This window comes from Dromaius novaehollandiae, chromosome 1 (genome assembly GCF_036370855.1).
Source record: "Dromaius novaehollandiae isolate bDroNov1 chromosome 1, bDroNov1.hap1, whole genome shotgun sequence".
In the NCBI taxonomy this organism is placed as follows: Eukaryota; Metazoa; Chordata; class Aves; order Casuariiformes; family Dromaiidae; genus Dromaius; species Dromaius novaehollandiae.
Genome location: NC_088098.1, coordinates 18,843,372 through 18,868,335, shown reverse-complemented (window position 1 = coordinate 18,868,335; position 24,964 = coordinate 18,843,372). Strand labels below are relative to the sequence as shown.

The 24,964-nt window shown below is 40.9% G+C and overlaps 1 protein-coding gene across 4 annotated transcripts in view; it reads left to right on the top strand.

Moving 5' to 3' along the window:
- Positions 1-9,911: 9,911 nt before the first annotated feature.
- Positions 9,912-24,964, top strand: part of MAPK11 (mitogen-activated protein kinase 11) — a 36,371-nt gene continuing 21,318 nt past the window's right edge. For 2 of the 4 annotated variants that reach the window (XM_064506535.1, XM_064506529.1), the window contains exons 1-2: positions 9,912-10,132; positions 24,016-24,145. In XM_064506535.1, the coding sequence (XP_064362605.1) occupies positions 10,020-10,132; positions 24,016-24,145 (243 nt within the window). In that variant the 5' untranslated portion in view covers positions 9,912-10,019. The remainder of the gene's footprint in view (positions 10,133-24,015; positions 24,146-24,964) is intronic. The other 2 variants (XM_064506544.1, XM_064506540.1) reach the window with 2 other exon arrangements.

The window sequence follows — 24,964 nt, the reverse complement described above, 5'->3', positions numbered from 1 at the left end:
CTAACTGGGTGGAATGGAACATATTACTGCGGCAGTAATAAAACACAGGCTCACACTCATCTCTGTGATGATTTCAAAATCACTGCTACCTCAGGGTGGCATAAAATCACTATCTGTGATCTATAATGAAGGATATCTTTGCCTCATTAGCTGTGATAAGAATTTCTTTAGATATATAAAGCCTAATGCTACGTAAAATGGAGATTGAAGACGGTAAGAAGTGGTGTTAAGAAATATTAGCTTACCAAGGTATATTCCTGTAAAATAGGCTAGTGTTTAGAACAAATGTGTTGTCTTCACCATTAAAGATATCTTGTATTGGCTCTCATTAGTGTAACAGGAAAAGTAACTTTGCATGTCATGAAAAATTTTATTGAAATACTTCTTGCCTTTGCTTGTAGGTCTCTTACCTCTGACAAGCTTAATTATGCTCAAATGAAGAGATAAGCCCCAAATGTACTCTGGGGATGTAGAAGGTTTCACCACAGGTCACTTCCTGTCAGTTAAATTTTCACACAGAGAAGACAGTGTGCATGGCTGTTATTTCTGAAAGCCCACTGCTACACCATTCACATTCAAGAGTCTCAGTCAATAAGAAAATGTGGCATATTCGTTATTTTACCATTAGAAGCAGGAGATAACAATAAGGGAGCAGAAGCAAGGACAGTCTGTATGTTTTGCATCAGACTGAATAAAACCTCAAATAAATGGCAGTAGTTAATTCTGGCTTTCGCAATAGAATATAGGACAAAAAAGTGCTAATTCATAAACTCCCCTGTGGCCGCAGAGTACCATGTCAATGTCACATTCACTTTTCATGAAATAATCAACTCTATGTGAAAATTTGTTACAGTTTTTGTCCACTATGTTCTCACTGGAAGGCTGTCCCAAAAGCAGCACTCTGATAATTAGGACCCCTCCTCAGGATGATAAAACGAATGACGAACCTGTCTGAGAAAAGGAGGCCATAAGAGCCTGACATACTTAGTCTAAGAGGAAAGTTGCCATAGACATGTTTGATGTCTAGAAATATCCTGGAGGAAATGCAAACACCAAGGAAAGGGTAGAGCTGTTACAGCCACAGAGCAATTGTGGCACACGCACAGGTATAAATCAGTAGTTTACAAACTAGTGTAAGTTTACTGATAAGGGCAACAAAAAATCAACTACTTTAAAACTGGCACATAGTAAGTTTGTGATGGTGGACATAGCACCTGTAACTCAGGGATCTGGCAGATGCCTTCCAGCCTTACATTCCTTACAGACATTACAGTCTACCCTTGAAAGGTCTTTCTTACAGAGGTCCCTTCCCCTTTGTGCATGGCCAGGATCTGCCTCACTCAGCTCTCACAAACAGCCCCATCCCTTTCAAGGGCCTCTGGTCTTACAATGATGTAGTATTTCCTTTCTTAAGCACTAGTCTATGAAAGGGATATTAAAGGGCTTAAACTGCCAGGCTCAGGGCCCTCAGTTAACTGTTTCTCAAAAAAAGCCTTATCTCTGCCAGTGATTTTATTCACAGAATCACAGAATGGTTGAGGTTAGAAGGGACCTCTGGAGATGTCTAGTCCAACCCCCTCACTCAAGCAGGGTCACCTAGAGCAGATTGTCCAGGATCCTGTCCACATGGCTTTTGAATATCTCCAAGGAAGGAGACTCCATAACCTCTCTGGGCAACCTGTTCCAGTGCTCAGTCACCCTCACAGTAAAGTGTTTCCTTATGTTTTCCTCATGTTCAGACAGAACTGCCTGTGTTTCAGTTTGTGCCCATTGCCTCTCATTTTATCGCTGGGCAGCACTGAAAACAGTCTGGCCCCATCCTCTTTACATCCTCACCTCAGGGATTTATACACATTGATAAGATCACCTGCTCAGTCTTCTCTTCTCCAGGCTGAACAGGCCCAGCTCTCTCAGCCTTTCCCCATATGAGACATGCTCCAGTCCCTTAATCATCTTAGTAGCCCTTTCCTGAACTTGCTTCAGTAGCTCCATGTCTCTCTTGTACTGGGGAGCCCAGAACTGGATACAGTACTCCAGATGCGGCCTCCCCAGGGCTGAGCAGAGGGGGGGGATCACCTCCCTTGACCTGCTGGCAACACTCTTCCTAATGGTGCCCAGGATACCACTGGCCTTCTTTGCTGCAAGGGCACATTGCTGGCTCATGGTCAACTTGTTGTCCACCAGGAACTGCAGGTCCTTCTCTGCAGGCCTGCTCTCCAACAGGTCAGCCCCCAGCCTGTCAAAGTCCCTCTGGTGTATCAGCCACTCCAGCCCATTTTGTATCATCAGCAAACTTGCTGAGGCTGCACTCTGTCCCATCATCCAGGTCATTGATGAGTAAGTCGAACAGGACTGGATGCAGTATGGACCCCTTGGGAACACGGCTAGCTACAGGCCTCCAACTAGACTTTGCGCCACTGATCACAACCCTCCGAGCTCTGCCATTCAGTCAGTTTTCAATCTACTCACTGTCCACTCATCTAGCCTGCACTTCCTGAGCTTGCCTATGAGGATGTTATGGGAGATGGTGTCAAAAGCCTTGCTGAAGTCAAGGTAGGCAACATCCACTACTCTCCCCTCATCTATCCAGCCTGTCATTCCAGCACACAGTCCTTCATTGATTTAACAGGGTAGAGTCAGGTACAATAATATAAAACAGGTAAACTGAGGCACCACCCGATAGTTATTTTTAAATTATAAGCTGACATATGATATATGTAACAACCTCATATACAAGGGTTTCCAGTTTTCTTTGTTTTAAGAGGACAATACATATATAAGAAGGTTGCTTAATGTGTGGGAACAGCATATGCTTACAGCTCAGTTCATAAGTACTCCCATAAGCACAAGAAAGAAACTGAGGAGTAATCAGCTCCTCTTTCAGAGGAGTTTCACATGGACTAATGTGTAGGCTTATTAATGGCAATAGGATTAGACTGCAGTAGGTACATGGCCTAAATAGCCTAAAGGTTCTCATGTGTATCAAATACATTCTGAACAATGATGAAACTGTGAAAACTGTTGTCTTTATGGATGGCAGTTTCTGAACATAACGTGGACACGGATCACAGCTTATATCCAAAGGGCTCTAGCTGTCTGAAATGATTTGAAACAAGTCACATTATTTTCTTACTATCCTGCCATAAACATATTAGCATAAATTTTGATGCAGATATTTAGCAAGCAAAGTATGTTGTGGGTTTAAATATGCCTAGTAAATGCATAGCATGCCAAGCCATGCATCAAGTCCCTATGAAGCCTCAGTAGAAGCCATTCCTCCACCATGTCCAATACTGCCTACACTGGTCAACAGCTGCAGTATAATTTGTCACATTACAGCCATTATTTGGAGCTTTGCTGTCACACTTACTTTTAGCAATCAGATCTGTTCAGCAGGGTCCAAAGACAGGATATTAAGTCAAAAACAAGAAGGTGACATTATAACATCAGTGACTTGTTTGTTATTAACATAGAAAATCCACTCTTCTCACCTTTGTGGTATGGCACATTGAACACTGGAGTCATGCTGAGAAAAAACCTGCAGATAGTTTGGAAAGGTTCACATACAATGGAAAAACTGAATTTGTACAGTTCTTCCCAAATAGCCTAAGAGTTGGATTCTCACAATAAATCAAATAATGACTGAAAAACACAGCAATAGAGAATGATGCGGTATTTTCTGTAAGGTATTTTCTGTAAGGTATTTTCTGGTAAGACTGAATGTAATTGCTTTATGGGAAATGAACAGCACCAGACTGAAGTACACAGCTCCATAGATGAGTAGCAGATGGCAGATGAAGACATGTGAATGCCTGCATCCCATACTACGCCAGGCCGATAATTTACTAGAGGTTTTTGTTTTGCATTTATAAATTTTAACATTGGTAAGTGTTTCCTCTAGGTGTTCATAAAGAGGTAAAACTCAGGCAGAACTCATATATTGTTCCCCCTTAACTTTAAATACTTGCATATTTTTAAAGCACTCTGTTAGTTTTGAAGTGTAGAAGTTCATAGGAATCAGCTAGAGCCAGTGTATGGATGTATCTAGATTTTGCAAGTTTGTACTCATCTACTAACCACAGTCATTCAGAAGCCCTCTAAGTAACATATTCTCTTCATATTGACTTAGTAAAATTTACACAATCGTAGGCAAATGGACAACTCGTGAATACAAGTCCTTCAATACATAAATATTATTGGGTTGTGATTAGAAGAATTCACAGTCAGGAATACACAGTCATTTTAAGGATCCCAGTGTTTTCTGTGAAGTCAAGAGACAACATGCTAGTCAATTAAACAGCTTTCCTTGAGTGTGATTTCTCCTATGTATCAGAAAAACACAGAGCCCAGATTATGTCAGGTGTCACATATACATCTGAGAGTTTTTACCTTTGGATCCTATTCAGAGCCAGCCAGGTGAAATTCAGAATCAATGTTTATTCAGGACATCAATCCCAAATTAATGCATTTGGAACAATCTGTTTTTACTCCCATTCACGTAATGAAATTTGCCTTTGATTTGAATGGGAGCAGTGCTGGGCTCTCTGCAACTACTGATTATACATGTCAATATTGGGCTGGGTTTGAATGATGCTGTATTATGGAGAAGAATAAAATATCATGGAGCTGTGAGGCAACAAGATAACATAATTATATGGATTGCAAGAGAAACACAAAGCAAAATATAGTACTACATATTACTAGCCTGTTTCAGCCTTGCCTCATGATAGCTGGACCTTTGTTCTACCTAATTTGGAATTATTTTAAAGTTAAATCTATATTTATTTTTCTGATTGTGGCCTTGTTCTGAGAGTTCATACACTGAGAAGCTGTTGTTGACATGACCGAGCAGGATATTGTCTTTGATTAAATTCACTTTGGAGACTTCTGACGCCAATTGCTTACATGCTTGAGGTTCCAATAGCATTGAAAATCTAATATCAACATGAACTTAGAAAAATAATATGTTTTTCCTCAACCAAGAAAACACTACCACCCTGCACTGGTAGACTACAAGAGGCTGAGATTTACTTCATCCTACGACTTCAGATAAAAGAGGCTGTTAGATTTTTTTCAGAATTACATTCATGTAACAGGATATGAAAAATTTCCTACCCTACATCCACAACAGCATGAAAGGAATATTTGAAAAATATTGTTATCATCTATACCTGCAAACAAGAATCATAGATAGTACCATGTGTGCTACTGCTATCTCAGGAAAATATCAGTCTCATATATATTTATCCTTATAGCAGGGAAACAGTCTTTGTTTATAAATATAGAAAGCTGGCACAGAGATATCAAGTAACCTTCCCAATTTGACACAAAAAATATGGGAGAAAAAATATGGGAGAGAAGAAAGCAAAGTCCCAACTCTGGACTCAAACCATGTTAGAATCCCTTCCTCTCAGGAAACATAACAAAACCTATTCTAATTATTATTATATAATCCAGATTTTTAAAATCCTCAGTCAATAGCAGGATTTCTCAGTGGATTTCTTATCTGCATTTCATATCTACACATACGAGACTTGAAGCTCATGGATTTTTCATTATCAAACTTGAGGCTCAAAATGAGTGGCTAAATTCCAACAGTTTTCTACACAGCAAGGCCTTTAATGTTCTCACAACATTGAAAAAGTTTCTCCAAATTAAATATATAAGTTGCAGCATGACAGAATAGTTTCAGACTGGAGCAGGACTTTGGGTAAAATATAAGGTTGCGAAATGGATATTTGGCAGCAAAGGTCAAGTCAAAATGGTGTTGTTAATAGCAGAAACAATAGTGATACCACCTTGGAGGGATATGCAATGACTGTCTTTTAATTCAATGACAAAGATATACAGTCTCTTGCAAAGCAATCTCATGCAAACCGAGGTATTAAGATCAGCTAATGACTGAGCTGCTATTTACAGAAGGCTCCAATAAGCCTTTCCTGCTGCCTATACTTAGCTTTTTCTGTTGTTATAAACAGTGACAGCTTTCCTACTTTATAATTACATATTTGTAGACATGGTTTTAGAAATTCACAAGACCGCAAAAACCAGCACTATAGCTTATTATCACAATCTTTTATTATTAATAGTAATGTATATACCATTCTGATCAAATTTTCATGTATAAACATGTTCATGAACTATTTTTTACAACATTTTAAAAAGAAAACAGCATAGAAAACATCCTCATGGCATCCTCAGTTTTATTTTACTGTTTTTCATTTCAGACGTATATGGTAAAATCTACTAATTGGCATCTCCAAGTTCAAAAGTAAGTCTGTGACAGAGCTAGTAACAGAATCATGGTGGTTCATTCCCAAACTCTGCTGATACATAGGTGCAAATCCTTGGTTAGAGCTACCCTAAATTTACAGCAATTTACTGAGAACAGTCAGAACTCTGATCTGCTGACAGTTAGTCAGGTGTTTTCCAAAGCTTGTGTTTTAAATCAGTGCTGTGTTTACTGTAATATGATTCTATTTCCAAACAGGAAATGACACCTTTTCAATAATTAGGTGGCATTCTTTCATCTCTTTGAGTTTCCATGTTTATTTCTAAGATCAACATTGCAATTTTTAAACTGCATTACATATTAAATTACTGAATTCTAAATTCAAAATCAAGGCAGAGCTGAAGAGATAGAGAATAAATGAGGATCAAAAGGAGCTGGAAAGAGGTTAGCAAAGACATGCGAGCTTTTAGCAAAGTATAAAAAGGAAATAAAAGATGAATGAGACAGAATTGGAAAACACACAACTGGCTAAAATAATAAATTCCTTTGTTTTAATTGGGATTTGTTCTAGTGTGAATTATGAAGGATTTGAATATTCAGTGCAAGAACAGTCCATTATAAAAAGTAGTGCTCAGCTACAATCAGCAAGTATTCCTCCTTTGGGTGCCTGCTGAAGCTTCTATGCAGTTGAGAGACTGCACCTCCGCTCCTTCCTGTGGTTTACAGCTTCCCGGACCTGCAGCCAGAGCTCAGGAGTCTTGGTCATCAGGCATAAGGTTCACACTGTTGGATCCTACCTCACACTGCCTCCCATCCCAGCCTGTATCATCACAGCATGCATGGCCTCTCTCACTTCATCATCCCTTATGTCAAAAGCAGCTACTCCCACTGACCTGTTACACTCTAGCCATCAGCACTTGGCATGATGGAAAAGAAACTGTTAGAAGGCAGTCCAGGCAGGAGGGGGAAGACCAAAAGCGTGTACCAAAGCGGTGTCCACACTAGGTTTATGGCCTCTCCCTATCCATGGCCAGCCATCAGCACGGCTTCAGACACAGTTATGTTTCATGTACAGGAAACGAAAGAGGCCTAAGAAGGCGACATAAGTACAGAAGAAGCCGTGAAGTTATCTCTTCCTCCTTCCCGCACACTTCTTTCAGAATGCAGCTACTCACACACTGTCTCTTTGTACCCACAGAACTAGTCAGCCTGTAAAACAGGAACTAAAGGAAAAGAATGCTGCTCACTAGGGAAGCTAGCTCTTCCTCCTCCTCATACTGCCTTAGCTGAGTCAGCAAAGACATATGACCTGCTCCTCCCACAGTATAGAAGGAGAAGCAGCTGATAGGGCTTGCTTTAGTGGAGCCTTTTGGAGACTTGTAACCCACCACGCTCTGAAACAACTAAAATTTACTGTCCTCCAAGTTCTCTGGACTCATTTGGGTTATTTTTATTAGTCTGTGTCTGCTTCTCTCCAGATTTAAGATATCTGGATTTTAGCTTAGGGTGTTTAACAAAATCTTACTTAAAAGAAAGATTAATCTTACTGAATGGCAATGTTAGTATAATTAATGAAGGAGGGTAAGGAGCTGACTACTGGGGTATAACAGGGATTCATTTTGTGAGCATGTTTTTTAATATCTCCCTCATTACACGGAACCTCATATATGTAGTATCCTGTAAAACAAGGTAGTCAAATACAATCTCACAGTAATGACTGCAAGACAAATACCTGACAGAAGCCTATTCACAGAAGACAGGAAATTGAGAGAGACTGTAAATATTAACAAGACTGAAAATTAACTCCTGTGGAGACTGCATGATTAGAAGCCTGGGCAGATATGGATAGATTCAACTTCCAAAAAACATAGCTACAGTTAGCGAGAAACAACCCAATATTTGGTGAGTGGGTGAAGCTCAAAGGCCAAAATGCTGCAAGAGAACTAAGTGGAATAAAAGTTAGAAAATAGTGTATTTGCTTCATTTTGGCACTGTCAAACATTTTGGCCTGCCCACCTTAAGTGGTGGGAAGGAAATATTTCTTTTTGGCTTAGCATAAACTGACTGCACTGTTATTTTGACATAAAAACTCAAAACAGTGCTACTAAGAAAAATAAGATATATGAATGCATTATTTGCATTTACCACTTCCTTCAAATACTGTACCAGTAGAGGGCTCCATTATCCCTCAGCACAGAAATTCAGCTGGGACCCAGGACCAGGTTCTGGAGAGCACTAAAGATGTTGCAGTAGAGTAAGGTGAAAGCAGGAATTCAGCTGTGGCTTTAGGAATACTTTTACACCCCTAGAGTGGATGGTTCCAAAATGCTGAACTGATATCATTCATGTATTTTTTAATTTAAAATGCACTGAGCAAATGCCAAAGTTGTTCGCACTGTTCACTCTGGCAGCCCTAGCATGGAAGTCCTGTTATGCAACATGGGCTGGGGTTTCAGAGCTAGAACTTGAACCACCCAATGCTTGGAACATCCATAAAACGCCTTCTGGCTCATCATGCTAGCAATTATATAGGCATATGTGATCTGTACACTCACAGTGATGTCCTGACAAGAGGCTGAGCTTCCATTTGTCAGAATGAACGGGAGTTCATAGAACAGGAACAAAATGGACTTATATAAAGGTTCTGAAAAGAGAGGAACAATATTTCACGCTGATTCAAATGTAGATGCAGAGCAGTCCCCATACAATGAATCTATTCAAGCAGACTACATACACAAAGTATTTAGAGGTGCTCAAGGAAGCGTAAGATGTTATGGAAGGAAATGATACATAGGAAAATACTGTGGTAACACTGCTGTAGTGCTGATTATGCAAGTTATTGAAATATTGTATAAAGCATGTTTTAGAAAAATAAAGCAATAAAAAAGTTGGTGTTCTTTTTACTTTAGCTGATGCACGTCCTCTGAAGATTTAAAGCTCGTATTTTCAAGATTTCTCCTCTGTTATCCTGAGGGCTAGAGTCTTCCTGGACTGAAAGTGGAAGCTTTCAGATTATTAAATGTATGCAGCAGCTAATGCTTTATGGGGAAATTCTAGGTATCAGGGGACTCCCAGTAACACTGAGAGGTTTGGCAAGACCTCTGTCAAAGCGAAAGAGGGGGCTGCGACTTGCCCCGCACGTCCCACAGGAGATGCCTGACTCACTGTGTGAGAACAGAGCCCAGTCTAGACTCACCACCTCAGTTTTTTGTCATGGGTCCCCCACAACCCGAGGTGAGTGGGATCTAGTAGGCTGACAGAGAGCTTCAAGTGACTGTGTCAAGATAAAAGAGGAGGCAACAAGGCTTTAAAAATGCGTGAGGAATGCCCCGGCAAAGAGCTAGGTGGCCGGATCCGCCCCGGCCCGGCCCCGCCGAGAGGAGCCGCCGGCCGCAGCGTGGGCAGGGCAGGTGCCGGCTCCTTCTGGCATGTTCCGGCAGCGGTGGCCGATGTGGCGGCCGCCGCTGCTCCAGCCCGCGACCTCCCCAGCAGCGAGGCTGCCGGCCCCGCGGCGGCTGCCGCCCGTCGCCCTCCTCCCCCCGCCCTCTCCCCTGCCCGGGCGGCCGGGGCTGAGACACCGGCGGCGGCCCCGGGGCACCTCGGCCTGCGCGCCGGGCGCCTCTCCCCGCCGCCCCGGCTCCCCTCGGCCTCCCGCCTTCCCCTCCCCTTCCCCTTCCCCGCCCGGTCCCTCCTCCCCGCCGGCGCCGGCCGTGCCCGCCTCGCTCCCCGCCCCGGCTGAGGGGCGGCTGCTGCTGCCGCTGCTGCTGCCGGCAGCGGCTCCGCGAAAATGTCCGAGCGCGGCGGCTTCTACCGGCAGGAACTGAACAAGACGGTGTGGGAGGTGCCCCAGCGCTACCAGAACCTCACGCCCGTGGGCTCCGGCGCCTACGGCTCCGTGTGGTAGGTGCGGGGCGGGGAGAGGGGCCGGGAGCCGGCAGGTGCTGCGCGCCAGGAGCAGGGGGCAGGCGCGGCGCCGCCGCGGGCCCCTCGGCGCCCTCCGCCAGCCGCCCCCGGGTGCAGGGCGCGCGGCAGACAATGCCGGGCAGCCGGCAGGCCCGCGCGCGGGCGGCGGCGACCTGTGGGCTTGCGGTCCGCGCGGGGGGCGCCGAGAGGCGGGTGCCCCGCGGCGACGGGGGCGCCCCGTGCGGCGGCCGAGGGGCGCGCGCGTGTGCTGGTGCGCGGAGCGGCGGGGCGCTTTCCTTTCAGCACGCAGCAGGGCTCGCCGCGCGCCTCTCCCTGCCCCCGCCGCGGCTGGGGCCGGGGCATGCTTCGCCGTAACCCGGGCAACCGGGCCGGGCGGCCGCCGGGGGGCGGCCCCTGCCGCGCCGGCCTTCCCGCCGCTGCCCGGGGGCCGTTGGCGGGCTGCCCTCCGCGCGCCGCGCCGGCCGTTCCGTCGGCTTAACGGCTCCCACCTCGCGCGGCAGCATTTCCAGCTTCGTGGAAATGGGTGCCGCGGTGCAGCCGCCTGTCACCCGGCCATTCATCACTTGCCGCCGCTTGTAGTTGAGTGAGAACTGCCCCGTAGCCAGGAATCCTGCACAGTCATTGTGTGCCTGAGTCGGAAACAAACATTTCTCCCTTCCCAGAGAGGGGGAGGATGGGGAGGCGGCGGTGGGGCTGCGGGCATGGCGGTCCGGTGCCGCCGTGTTGCTGCCTGAGCAGCCTTTCGCTCCTCTGCACGTCTGCAGCCCCTCGCGTCACCTGCAGCTCGCTCGCTCCCTTTTTTTCGCTGCGATAATGATAGGTCTGCCCGGGTGTCTGGGAGCCGTGTGCTTCCTGGCGAGCGGGGTAGCGGGAGCGCCCTCATGGGAGCAGGGAGTGAGGGTGAATTATATGCTCAGGAACTGGCGGCGTTTGCTGGGAGCAGCCCAGGAGAGGGGCTCGGCTCGCTTTTGTGCACAGAGCGCAGGTCGGACGAGTCCACCTGCAGACTGGTGCGAAAGAGAGACAGTCTTTACCAGGTGATTTCGGTAGCGTTGCAAATTAGGACGGAGCGTGACCAAAGGACTTTGGACTCTTAGTGTTGCGCAGGGGTTTATCACAGCTGCTTATCATAAAATGTTTCCGCTTTTTAACAATTAGCTTATCAAGTATGCATTTTCGGGAACTTCTGGCACAGGAAGATCAAGCTGCTGTTTTCGTATTTGATGCATGCTTCACTATGCTTATAAAAGCTTTGAATCAATTTCTGGAAATAATAGTAATGTTTAAGGGGTTTCTGAAAAAAATCGTGATTCTTTTATAAGCTAGGCAAGTGGAATAATGAAAAAACAATCTATATGGGCCTTTAATGAAGTGTACAACTATAGGAAAAATGTTTCTTCAGAATTTCTTAACTTTTTGCAGTTGACTAAACTTGTGAATAGTTGTTTTCACTTTTTTCTCTTTGTAGTCACATGCTAGAGAACATTTATGGACTTTCTTATTGTTTATTTCCTTTTCTAGCTCTGTGAAATGCCTCAATTATATGTAAGAATAGGAATACAAATATATATATATATAAACCTCCAACAATCAGCAGAAACACTCAGGACTAGTATCTTGGAATTTTTCTCTTATTTATTATTTCAGGTTAGAACTCTAGGGAAATACTGTGTGAATACTGGCATTGTAATTCAGGGGCATAGGCCGGTGTTTATCCAGTTGTTGTGAATAGTTTCACTGGGACCTGATTAATAAAGACTATAAACTTTTCTTTCTCCTCTGTTGTTTTGCAAACTTGGGGCAGGATATACGGCATGAGAAGTACAGTAATTTCCTAATTAAACTTGCATTTCTGATTACTTTTCCTGTTTATGCTTAAATAGTTTCAAGGTGAAAACCTACTCTGCTAAATTTTGTAATGAGATGCCAAGTCTTTTGAGAACTTGTGATGGAAATGAAAACATGTGGTGGTTCACTTGAAGCACAGATTTTTTTTTTTTTTAATTTTACTCTGGTAGTGCTGTTAATTTATTCTTCTTACCTCTTTTCTGCCTGAGGAGCCAAGGAAATCCTAGTATGTTATTAGTGAGGGATAGGAGGAACTGGGATATCTGTAGAAAATGAGATATAAAATATAGGGAAGAAGCCATGGGAAAGGTTTACTTTAAAATACATGTTTAAGAACAGCTTACAGTAATAAAATATTACTCTACATTAATAGTCCTGTTAACATCAATGAACTATAAACTCAAGCAAAAGCTTGAATGTGAGGAAAAGGTTTACCTACGTCTCAGAAAAGCTATCTATTTTTAGTGTCTATTGAAATTGATTTTTTTTCTCTCTATATATGCACATGCCTTACCCAGGAGACACAGTCATTCCCTTGAGTAATATGCTGTATAGCTTTTGTGAATAATTGCACTCCTATTCAGTAACATACTTAAAAACTTATTTAAGTCTTATGGAAAACAGTGGCATTAAATACATTTTTAAGTTTTTTAAGTATTTGTAAATTTTTAGGTATTTTGCGTAATAGAAGCCATACTCCTGAAGTCCAAACACTGGCTTTGAAACAGGGACAAAGTTGTTGTAACAAATCTTTTTCTGCCTCAGTGAAACTCTTCTGTAGTCTTTCCCTTTGTTACTGTAAATTATCAGTCACATCTAATAGACTTGTGCAACTAAAGTGATATTTGTTAAAAAGAAACATTATGTAAATATTTGCATCTATCTTCTGCTTGCCATTTTTATGGATGCAGTTCAAAGTCAACATAATAATATCGATATCAAGTGCAGTGCTTTCCAGTAGATTTTTCTTTTTTATTTAAATATGGAGTATGTATAAAATACAGACCCTCTTCAGTGCAAAGACTTCTGCTTTTCTCACTCTTTTTATGACATATCATAAAAAAAAGTCCTTCTTGGAAATCCTTGAAAGGACTCGGCCACACTGTCAAATGGCATTGCATTTTAGCATCCATATGAACCACACGGAGAACTGTGAAGTTGTTCCTTCAGGTACATGCATAATGCCAAATACCGTGCAAATATCTTCTGCAGAGAGGTCTGCAGTTCTGCAGAGGTCTTCCTTACCTGGATTGTCTCCTGTAGCCATTCAGGTTGGTGGGTATTCTGTCATTTGCTGCTGTTGGATCAGATTTTGTGAATTTAGAAAAAGCTTCAAGCCCTGTGAAAGTACAGTGTATATATGGTAGGTTAATTATGTTTAAAATGATCAACAGAGTCTTCAGCAGTATTTTTTTGTCAGCTTTTGGTTTTTTTCAAAGGTTATTTGCATAATGGCAAATAACAAATTTACATGTTTTATTTGGAGGCGTTTTCTTTTCGTGCAATTGATTTGTTCTTCAACTTGTATTTTTTTAATAATAGAAAACTATTTTAACTTGAGCCAAAACTCAATTAAATAGTTTAATTTAAAATTTTGTTAATAAATACATTTGCACAATTTTCAACCTTGAGGTAGGATTTATCTCTCACTGAAGTCAAAGGGTTGGTTGGCTTTTGTAGAGCAGATGCTGTCCCTGCTAATTGTGAGTTTTAGAAATACTTTTGGTTTTAAGGGCAGTATTTAAGCTGATGGCCATTTAGATGGGAAGCAAGCAAACTGACTTTCACAAGATAATTTTCATCTACCATTATTTTGTTTCAAGCCTAGAGAAAAAAGGATTGAGTTGGTCTCAGGTCAAATTGCATTTTAAACTCTTGTCCCTCTTGACTGTACCTCTTAAATGATAATTCTGGCTGTGTTTGAGTCCCTGAACTATTCTGGTCATACTGCTTCTAAACTGGATCTCTGGCCTGCAGCATCTCTGCCTTACAGCCGTATTACCTTGGCAGATCCAATATAGTTTTGTATCTCTAAGCCTCTTCCTTTGGGAGTTGGCATTAGCACCACCATAGATTAAAGGGACTCAGAAGGAGTCATTTATTCATCTTTTTTTTTTTTTCCTTAAAGACTTTTTTTTATTATTTACCCCAAATTGTATAACACACATAGCAAAAGGTTTTTGTTTTGTTTTTTAAAGCCTGTATGCCTCTTTTCATGCCAGCTTTTGTAAATTGCCTTCCAACCTACTTAATCGTGCCTTTGCCTTCTGCAGCATGTTCCCTGTGAGCTCTCCAACAGATTGTTTCTCATTAGCATATTGAAAATCTCTCTTTTGCTTTCTTTGGAGAGAAAATACCTTGCAAGATTAACAGAAGTGAGGCAAGAGCTTTTTTTCTGGACAGAAACTTCTTTGGCATCAATAGTGCTTTCTCTGTGCTGTTTTTTCCTTACCTTTTGGCTTCCATCATGCAATAAAAAAAAAGAAAAAAAAACACATATGTTTAAAAAAAGTATCCTGCTAACTTGGACCGTAATAATACAGGCTTAAATTCAGGAAAGCAGGTAAGCATAGTCTGCCTTAAATCATTCACTCAATGCAGCACTTAAACAGGTCCCTACATCCCATTGACTTTAAGTGCATACTTAAGATCCATTAAATTTTTATCCTGGCTTATCCTATGTAAAAATCTTGGGGATTTTCTAGGCTTCTGTTTTACTTTAAGGAAGTACAAGTGGAAAAATAGAAGCGGTAAACTTTAATTCTGAAGTTTAACCCATTCTTTCCCCCATCCCACCCAATCCTATGATTTCTGGTAGGCCTGTAACTCACAAATATTTGAGCATTCTGTCTTTCAAGAATGAGACCTAAGATTACTGATATTGCCCTTTTCAGATTAAGAACCTCTAAACAAGTGCTGAGACAAATCAGCAGTGTGTGGAGTTTCTTAAAAACTCATATAAATTGTCTTTGACTGAAAAAGAGAACAATTCCAGAGCTAAGATTTTACTTGATGATTTCTGAATGTTACTGTTTTTTAAAGGGACCTTTTCATTAACTATAGTGACATGAAGTATTTGTTTTCAACTAAAACATCAACTTACTGGAATTATGATATGTATCATTGTAACACTGTGTGCTTATTTAAATGGTAAATGCTTAGATAAGCTTTTAGCATAGTAATAATCCACACTTCCTCTATGTATATACATCAGAAAACTGATGACTTTATAGAGATCTATACAGCTAAAGTCAGAATCCTGAACTCATACGGCCAATTGATTTCAGTGGACGTCCCTTTTGGGCCTGGCCTTTTTTGCATGAGGTCTCGTTTCCAACACAAATACAGGGACTAAACTTCATCCTAAATATAGTTATGGTAATATGTGATTGGAAACATTGCATCGAACAGTATTGTTAACGTAGCACTTAGCTGCTGTCCAAGATCCATTAGAAGCTGTCTATTTTTGGTATGCATCTTTTAGAAGTAAACTTTTGAAGACTTTCAGTTGTTTTGCAGGTATTTAGGAGGAGTCTGTTTTGAGCTTATTCAAACACTTTGAAAACTGGGTGAGAGATGAAGGCATTCGAATCTGCTCAGAGGCAGGACGCCTTGTAAGAGTGAACAAATGTAATAATCATACTTACAAGCAAGACCTTGAAAGTGAGCTTGCAATATGGAGTAGCAATGAGTAAAAAGGGGTCACATGGTCAAAGTTACAAGTCAGGAGAAGGATCTTTACAGCAGCATCACAAGAATGAATAGATGAATATGGATGTAGCAACAAAAAACATTGCAGAGTGAGGAAGACCCTCAGAGGAATATGATGAAATAGTTATTGGGGATGAAGTTGCAATGGGGTTTGCAGGTACAAAGCTAAAGGATGTCAAGAATTCAAGAATGCGTGAAAAACAGATCAAAGAGGGAAGAAGATGGAAGAGCATTGGCCAGAGAGAGATCACCAGAGAGTTCAGTGAGGGTGGGGGTTTTTTGGAGCACTAGGATGGGATTTGGTTTGCTCGTAATGCCTTTTGTCCAGTTTCATTTTGCATATTTTCCAGTTGTTGAAACAGCATAGTCATTGACTTTGGAAAGGAAAAGGAAATCAAATGGTAATTAGTGGAGTCAAGGTTCATATTTAAAATGAAAGTTAGAATTCTTTTAATGAAGAAGATTGAATCAGGGAGGAGGTGGTTATGGAGAAGGATAAGATGGGCTGAGAATAGCTGTGACAGAGATCTGTAGGTAGGATGCTGTCACTAAGCCAGTGACATCGGTATGTGTGAGGGAGCTGACAGAAGGAGTTGTAGAAGGGAGAAGAAAAGGCAAGCTCAAGAAGACATGACATGTGAGGACTTTGTATTTTGCTGCTTTTTTCAGGAGGAATTAGTGAAATCTTTTTTAGAGAAAGAAAGAGGAGCAGGAGATGGGAAAGGTTTGAGGAATGAACCAGTTGTGGCAGAAATGCAGCAAAAGTTGTAGAATTATGGCCTTCTGTTTGGTTGTAGGAATACATTAGCTAAGTAAAAATCCTCTGCAGACGGTCTCCGCCATCCTTACTGCATCATCATTTGTTGTAAAGTTCACCTGCCTGACCACATGATATTGCAGCGGCATAGGCCTCTACTCCTCCTTTCCTGCTGTCACTCCTGATCACAATTGCAGCTGGACACACAGTCTAGGACGTATAGTCCCTGTTCCTGAAACCTTAAAGTCTTCAGGATAGGCTGCCTCAAGAAAGCTTCCCAAGGAGCTGTTTGCAATTTCAGGACCTTATAGCTAATTGGTATCAAAAACCTTAGTTCTGTGCATACAGCCTGTGTGGAGGAGTTTCAAAACCCTTACATGACCTGGGAACAGACGTGCTATCATTTAACATTTTGGCCATTGTACAGTTTGAAAAAAGGAAATGTCAAGGGGGAGTGGAGGAATAGGAGAAAGAAGAGCAATAATGTAAGTGAGATTATGCCTGTTTAGGTTTATGCATGTATTTGAAGGCACTAATATTTTTCACGTTAAACTTCATATCCAGATTGAGCGCTAGCATTTGTAGCTGTAGCTTCTAAGCTCACGGTTTGTAACGACCTGGCAGTCTTTTTCAATTAAATGCTGAATAGAGTAGGTTTTTCATAAGCAGTGTACTGGCTTTGTGGTAGATGATGGCTTTTCTTGTTTGAATACCAACATGGGCCTTACAGGCTGTCTAAAATGCATGGCTATTTTAGTATCCGTGAGTTGGTTACACACACTGAGGGAACTAACAGCTTATGACCCTGAGCTTCTGTATGTTTTTCTCAACAAGAGTAATTCTAAACATAGCACTCTCACTGATTTAAACTATAATGTTTATAACTTACCCTACAGAAGTGTGATTAGTCCTCTGTAAAGTTATTTGCGTGTTTAAGTAAATGTGGAGAGGTAAGAGACAGACCAGAAAACAAAAAATGAGCTGGTAGACTCAGAGGCAGATATAGCGTTATTATTATCATGGTGTTATACTAAAAGAAGATTGGTAATGGATTTATATAAACATATAGATAACAATTATTTTTTAGTATTTTTTCAATGTCTGCTTAAAATATGTACTTATTTTTGTGTTAGATATGCAACAAATATGTGGCATATGTAACAGTTATTTTGTACTTTTGTGTTCAGATCCAGTGGTAAATTAATCTGAGATAATTGACAGTGGTTGTACTAAAGCCAAAACAAGTGATGCTAGTGCTCAGCATAGTGTTTGGAATAATATCTAAGTGATAAGATATAATTTTACAGTGCAATAACTTGTTATCATCAAGTAAGGGTTTTTTCCTCTAATGAGATTAACAAGTTGTTTCAGAGCTGCCCATGACTTATCCGCCCACCCTTTGCCATATTACCTTCTTAGTTTTCTTTATGGATCCCTTCTGATGCACATACCCGTCATGATTTGTGAGATCTCATAAACAAAGCAGTCTGCTCTCTGTACCTTAATTCTAACTTTCAGAGGGAGGAAATCACCAACCTGAACTTGCATAAAATAACAAAGTGTTTATAAAGAAGAAACAAATGAAACGGTTCCTGGGTTTACTTTGCTGCTTAGCTTAAGCTTAGTGTGGCTGGCACTGGGATTCAGCCATGTTCTGTTGTGCTCTTGCTGCACTGCCAATAGCTCTTATGGTCCATTTTCTGGTACTGGATAGATGCCACATGTGCTTTTTTTAAGACTACTCTGTATCTCAATAAAAAACTAGGCCCCACTAAAAGAACTACTAAAAAAAAAGTTATCCAAGATCCTGGCGAGGACCCAGAAGACACAGATAACAATCAAAATCTTGCGAACCAAAACCCATGTTATCCATGCGATGACTTTCATTGACTCCTGTGACATTCGTATGAGATGTAAAAAGAGTTGTCAGTTCACTGCAGTTATGAGGAATTGGGTGGTGTGACTGGGCTTTCGAAAATGTCCCATGACAGGGTTCTTGTGTGTCTCCTTTCTTCTGATTTACTTGCCAATGCACAGTGCAGTAAAGGCAGTCTGCCTCAATGATCAGGTTCTCTATGTGTTGACCTCTCTTCCCTCCTTTCCCCCCAGTACTTGCTGACATACACCTTTCTGCTGCCATTATTTGTTTTTCTCAGGAAGTCAGGATGTTAAAACCCAAGGGGAAATTGGGCCACAAGGAGGTAGGTGTGTATCTCCTATGATGAAAGGAGGTAATAGGTACATGAATGGATACTCAGGTCTCTAGATAAGTGCTCGAAGTTGTGGCTGTACTAGATATGTGGCAGAAATTCTGTGTATTTTCCCTTTTGGTTTCCAGATGTTACTTTCTTTCTTACCAAAATCAGCAGAGTTCAGCCCATGCGAATCCATGTTTCAAGCACGAACTGCATTTTCTTTTCTTTGTTTTTTCTCCTTGCACTGCCATGCAAGAGGTTGGCACGTTCTGCAGGAATGTGGCCCTTGGGTTAAGCAGTGAAGTAGAGAAATCATGGTTTTGTGCTGCAGAGAAGGAAATAAAAATAGCAGCCTAGAACGATATGGGTAACCTTTAGACACAGTATCATTGCCCCAAGGACTAAATTTAAGGATCCACTTGTACAGCATTTTCTCAAGTTTGGTATAGTGTGTCCATACAGTTACCAAACCTGCAATGTTGGGTTGAAAGCCTCTCAGGCTGGGACACTAATTTGTATAAAATAAATTGGAAATGTTAGCTCTTCTTTGTATGTTTACAGTTACTCAAATGAAGCTCTGATTTAGAATAAGCATATCTAATTACTTGGACAGATACAGCACTTCCACAAACATAAAATCACACTTTGCAGACAACCAAGCCTTGCAGTTATCTGGGGTGATGCGGTCCAGAATACCACCTGATACAGGTAATGCAGAAAAAAATGGCAGTTCACTGCAGACACGCAAGACTGGTAACCCATAGCATCAGCTTGTGTCTTGCCTTCATTTTGAATCAGCCAGACCTGAGTGGGCTCCTGCAATGAAGAGAATTTATTAGATCAAACACTACACTCAAGTTGAACTTTTTCCAGGCATTTTGTATGTGCTTTTACTAGCTGTGCCCAGGTAATAAGCCTTCTCAGAGCCTAGGAAGTACAGGGATGCACTAGGTAGTAGAGGGGCCAGCTCTAGTCCAACAGATATGCTGAATAGTATGCTCCTGATCCACAAGGAACCTGCAGGATCTGAGAGATGGTTGTCCATGGAAATGGTTTGTCTGTCCAGTGTCACTGATCTGTAACCATAACAGATAACCTCTCCATGGAAACTACAGGAAAATGACTTTATGTACAGCAGTGTTTAGAAACATCAGCTAATAAAAATCCATGCCCCATCAAAGTCATGAAGCTGGCATGAGATTGTTTTAAAATCCTGTGCTTTTTGCCTTTTGAGGTTTCAGACTGCATTACCTTCCTATGCTCAAACTTTTCTCTGAAACCTTGAGGACTGATAGAATGTGTATGTAAGTAGAGATTCTTATTTCATCTAGTGGAACATTAATAGAAATGTTAAATACAGGAGTTGACAACACTGAAAAAATCTGTCTAATTTAAGCAATGACTGAAAATTACACTAAGCAAAGTCCTCTGGTCTGTGTCAAAATCACTGTAAGTGGAGTAATGGCTGTTTCATCCTTGATCTTACTTAGAGAGCAGAAAATGTCTGTCCTAACTGCCAAGGGTTCTGGGTCAAGAATGATCATATCTAAAAAATCTGATGCTAAGACTATTACAAAGCTTTTCCTTGTAAAGTAAGAAAATAGTAAGAATTGTTTCTTTTTAAGTTATGATAGGAATTCTATCTAAAGTGGTGTTCCCATTTACTATTGAGGCATTAGAGCATACTGCTCTATAGTAAATCAGAAATGCTAAATGATAATATGCAATTTAAAAGTCACTTATTGTCACGGCGTACAACAAATGAAATGCAAATAGTAAAGAATATTTTAGAGATGGGAGTTGATAGCCTTTTACAAGCATCAAAGTTTATCTCTGTAGTATTATTCTGTCTGGCTACATGAGGTAATGTAATAATTAGAAATAAGACACCCCAGAATAAGTAATTTCAAAGAAACTTAGAAAATAATAGCTGAATCATTAAAAAGATGATTTTGTTTCCAGATATAAGTCAGTGTTACACAGCTGGTTTGCCAAAGCTGAAGCCTGTGCTCCAAAGGACCCACAGCAGTAGAAAATTCCTTGCAGAAGAGGAAGGAGCTGTAAGTTGTCAGCAGTTGTTTGTGAGACAGTGCAAATACCAGGAGACCAACAGAAACTCTCTCCAGTTTTAGTTCAGAGGTAGGGAGTATGTGAGTTGAGTGTAATGCAGGGTAAGAGAAGGTGAGGGCCTCTAACCCCTTTTCTTAATAACAACGTGCCTTTGACTGGTTAAACAGCATGTTTTGAAGAAAGCTGTTTTGAATCATTTTATTCAGTAGCTGGTCTCACAGGACCCCAAAGGAAGGGTTTCTGCAGATGCTAAACACAGGTGAGCCCATAGAATTACCATGACTGGAACCAGAGATGTGCTATCCAGGGATCCCATCTAAAAGCTGAATGCTCTTGGGGAAATCACACAGAAAGGGGAAACAGTTAATCCCACCACCTAACAGTTTACTCAGGCGACTATGAGGGACACAACTCCGATTGCAGCTATGTGATATAATAGGAAAAGGGAGAGACTCAGTCTGAAATAAGAGCAAACATGTAATTCCACACAGGGAGGAATGCAGGCAATGTCTTGCTGCTTATGAAAAGTGACCACAGAGACAGTAGCAGAGATATCACAGATGCAATTCATTCTTGAATGGAACAAAGAAAGAGGTTAACAAAATCTGTATTTTGGATGTTTTAGTATTAGTAATTTAGATTGTCATGATGGGAAGCCAGACAAGGAAAAAACTTGAAGGCATTGGCTCTGATTATTCTTTTGTACAGTTTCTTGACTGTGAAGGAACTCATTTAAAGTCTGTTCCTGGCCTATTCAGCTTAGATTCATGATTTCTCATTAGAATTCCCAGAACTTGAGTTGCTGTTTTTGTTTTTGTTTTTTTTTCTCTCTCCTGATTTGCTTCCATCCTGGATCTAAAGAGCTGCTGTCATAAGAATTACTGAAGCTAAAAAATAGTGCTTTATACCATGTGAAAGCTTTGCAGTCCTGAGTTGTATGGAGAGTAAAAAGCAATCCATCTAAAAGATTAGCAGTTTTTAAACTACTAAAACCTACATCTGACCTTAAAAGTGGGAGGAGAGGGATGTTTATCATGATAATGGGATTTAAAACTTAATTCCTTCTAGCCTTGTATATACACAGTATTTCATAAACTGGTGCAAGCATGAGTGGGAAAGCTTGTGAATTACCAGCAGAGTTGAGATGTTAAGCGGCTGTGTTGGTCAATGGTATTTATTTGCCTGTATAAACATTTCCTTTTTCACTGGGGAAAAAAAGCTTTAACTTAGAACATATGTAGAGAGTAGGTATTTCTGAGACTAGTGGTCCTCTCCATTGGCTTCATTGGCCAGGACTGCACATATGCAATTATATCTGATCTTTGTTATATTAATAGTGCGGCACTGGCTTCCTTCTTATTCCTTCAGACTTACTTGTGCAACCTTCATGTTTTCTCTGTGGCCAGTCATATGAAATCTAAGATATCTCTATTGTCAGTTCTTCTTACACCATTCATTCCTTGAACTTCTCCACATGTTTGAGTAACACAGTGTCCTCACGTCCTGTGTCCCAACCCTACCGTCAGAACAAGTCTCTTTAACATATCCCTTCCATCCATTCCTCAGAGTGATACTAGTCTTCTACCACTTCCTATGCTGGCTTTCTTCTGCTCAGGGAATGCCTTTTCTGAGGTGCTCTGCAAAGCCACAACCCTCTACACCTTTAAAACATCCCTGAAGATCCACTTCTGTGATGGTTGCAAGAAACTAGCTAAGTAATCTGCTTATCTATTTAACTTATCTCATGAGTGATTCACTGCTTCCATGGTGCCTGCAAGAAACTTGTTGATTAAATATACTTCCTCTTACTCTGTTTTTATCTAATAAAACATTGCTGCATTATGCTCTGCATTGGCCCTCTCAGAGGTTCAGTGAATTCTAAGATAACTGGGTCATGATCATCTTTTGGATGTCATTCTGTTCTAACTACCCATTTGTTGCTTCTCATTAAAAACAATTCTTTGTCTTCTAACCGTCTGCAAATGCTCTTCTCTGCTCTTCACTTGTCTCTCCATGATTTTGGTAAAGCACCAAGTATGTGCAGGGGCCACCAACGTGAAGCTGATTATAGGATCAGTGTATTAGTTTGGGAGCTACTCCCAGCAAGATGTATGCTTTTTGTCTCTAGCAGGTGTCTCTTGCCACAGTTTCCAGGAGTGTTTAAAACACTAATAATAGGCAGTTAATACCATCTAGTTACTGTCAACCATTGTCATCTTATGCTGCTTGCATTTTTTTATGTTGTTTAATTTTCAATGTTTTGTAACTCCACAAAAGGTTTCTGCCAGATAAATGTATGAAGGTTCATCTCTGCTTATTAATGCTGTTGCTAGCAATTGCAGATTGTGTTATCCAGACTTTAAACAGGGCATTTTACAGGTGTCTTAATATAATGGGCAAGAACAACAATTTAAAGAAATTATTTTCTTAATGAGAGAAGGTAGCTGACTGAATCTTTTTGTAAATGTACTTTGTAGTGTCATGAAGCAAAATATCATCATTTTTATTCCTGTGCTACATAAAGGCAGTATTTATTTGTGGGTTACTACACTTGTCATGTCTTTCTGATGTTCAGAAAAATGGTCTCCTTTTTTGTGCAAATAGTCACATCTGTACTTAATGTCCTCTTCAGCAGGGCATTTCCATATGTATAAAGTTAAGCACATGCTATGTGTCTGCAGGATCTGTGGGCTGAAGTTCATGACATATACCTGTTGTTCATTTGTTACTGGTATTTCCTGAGGAAATGTGTATGGCCTTGGCTATGTCAAAATTCTAATGTGATACCAGACTTATGGCATTATCCTCGAGCAAGCAAATGTTCACTGGACATAATATTGCTAGACACAATGGCAGCATTCTTCTAATTATTAAAGGCTCCAGTTTGTTCACTGAGACCCGGAATTTGAATCCTAGTATTCCCAAAGAGTCTTGATTTGGAGAGGGAGGCTAGACCTGCATTAATGAAGCTAATCCTTTGGTTACTTTTCCTGCCAGATGGGGAAGGATTACCTGTGGGATTCCTAAACATTATAATAAGCGTTAGTAATTTGCTAGGTGAAAAACAGGGGAGCGATAGTTGAATCCTCATGGTTACTGCAGACTAGCTCTCCCAGTTGCAATCCATGAGTTAAAATGTAAATGATGGCAAAGGAGGGAGTAAAAATCACCACAGAACGTAAGTTTCTCCAGTGAACTTTGGGATGTTTAGGCAGTGGAGAGCTTTGAAATGCGTGCCTGGAACGTGCTTTCAATATAGCTTTCTTTTTTTCTTGTAGTTCAGCTTATGATACCAAAACAAGACAGAAGGTGGCAGTAAAAAAGCTTTCAAGACCTTTTCAGTCACTTATTCACGCAAGGAGGACCTATCGAGAGCTTAGATTACTTAAGCACATGAAGCATGAAAACGTAAGTGAAGAGTTAGTTCTTTCCCTTCTGATTTTTAAGATGAAAGCTTGCAATATAGACTTAAATTTCAATTAGGTACAGTCTTCTTTGAAAAGTATATACAACTCTCTTCTGGCTACCCAAGATACCTGGACCTAGCTATCTTTAGAGAAGTCATTGGAAAGGCTGCCTTTTTGTGGAAAAATGATCTAATTAGGTCTTGAAGATCCAGCTAATGAAATTCAAAGCAAGTGGTCCTACTCTTCTCTAACTAAAGTACAGCGTTCTGCTCTCTAATATTGGATGTTATTGAAACATCAGTCCAGGAAAAAGTACCTCAAACCTGCTTTTGCTGAATTTGGATTCTGTTGAGAAATTAAGGGCAGATACTCTCAATGAAATTAATGATAATATAATATACTTTTCTTAAAAAATTCACCTGTTAATCCAGATGAAAGACAGGAAAACTTCAGGCTCCAAATAACTCAGTAGTTGTCTAAATTTATGTCACAACTAGTTGATTTCGCTGGGATTATCCATGTGCTTAAAAGTAACTTGCTGAACTGAGGCCTGAATATAACACAGTGGATTGAAAAATATCCTGGGGAAAGGATACTAAAAAAGTTATCAAAAACAGAACAAGAAAACCTGTGAAATTGCACATAATCTTAAGTATAACAAGTGTACAAACCACATGCCAGCTTTTCTGTAGTGAGACATTACTTCTCCTAGCTTGATTTGTGATTGTCTGAAGCCTTGTTCTACTTTTTGTAATTCATATATTTTTAAAATGGTTATGGAGATAGCTGAGTCTATCCCTGGACAAACCACTTAGTATGC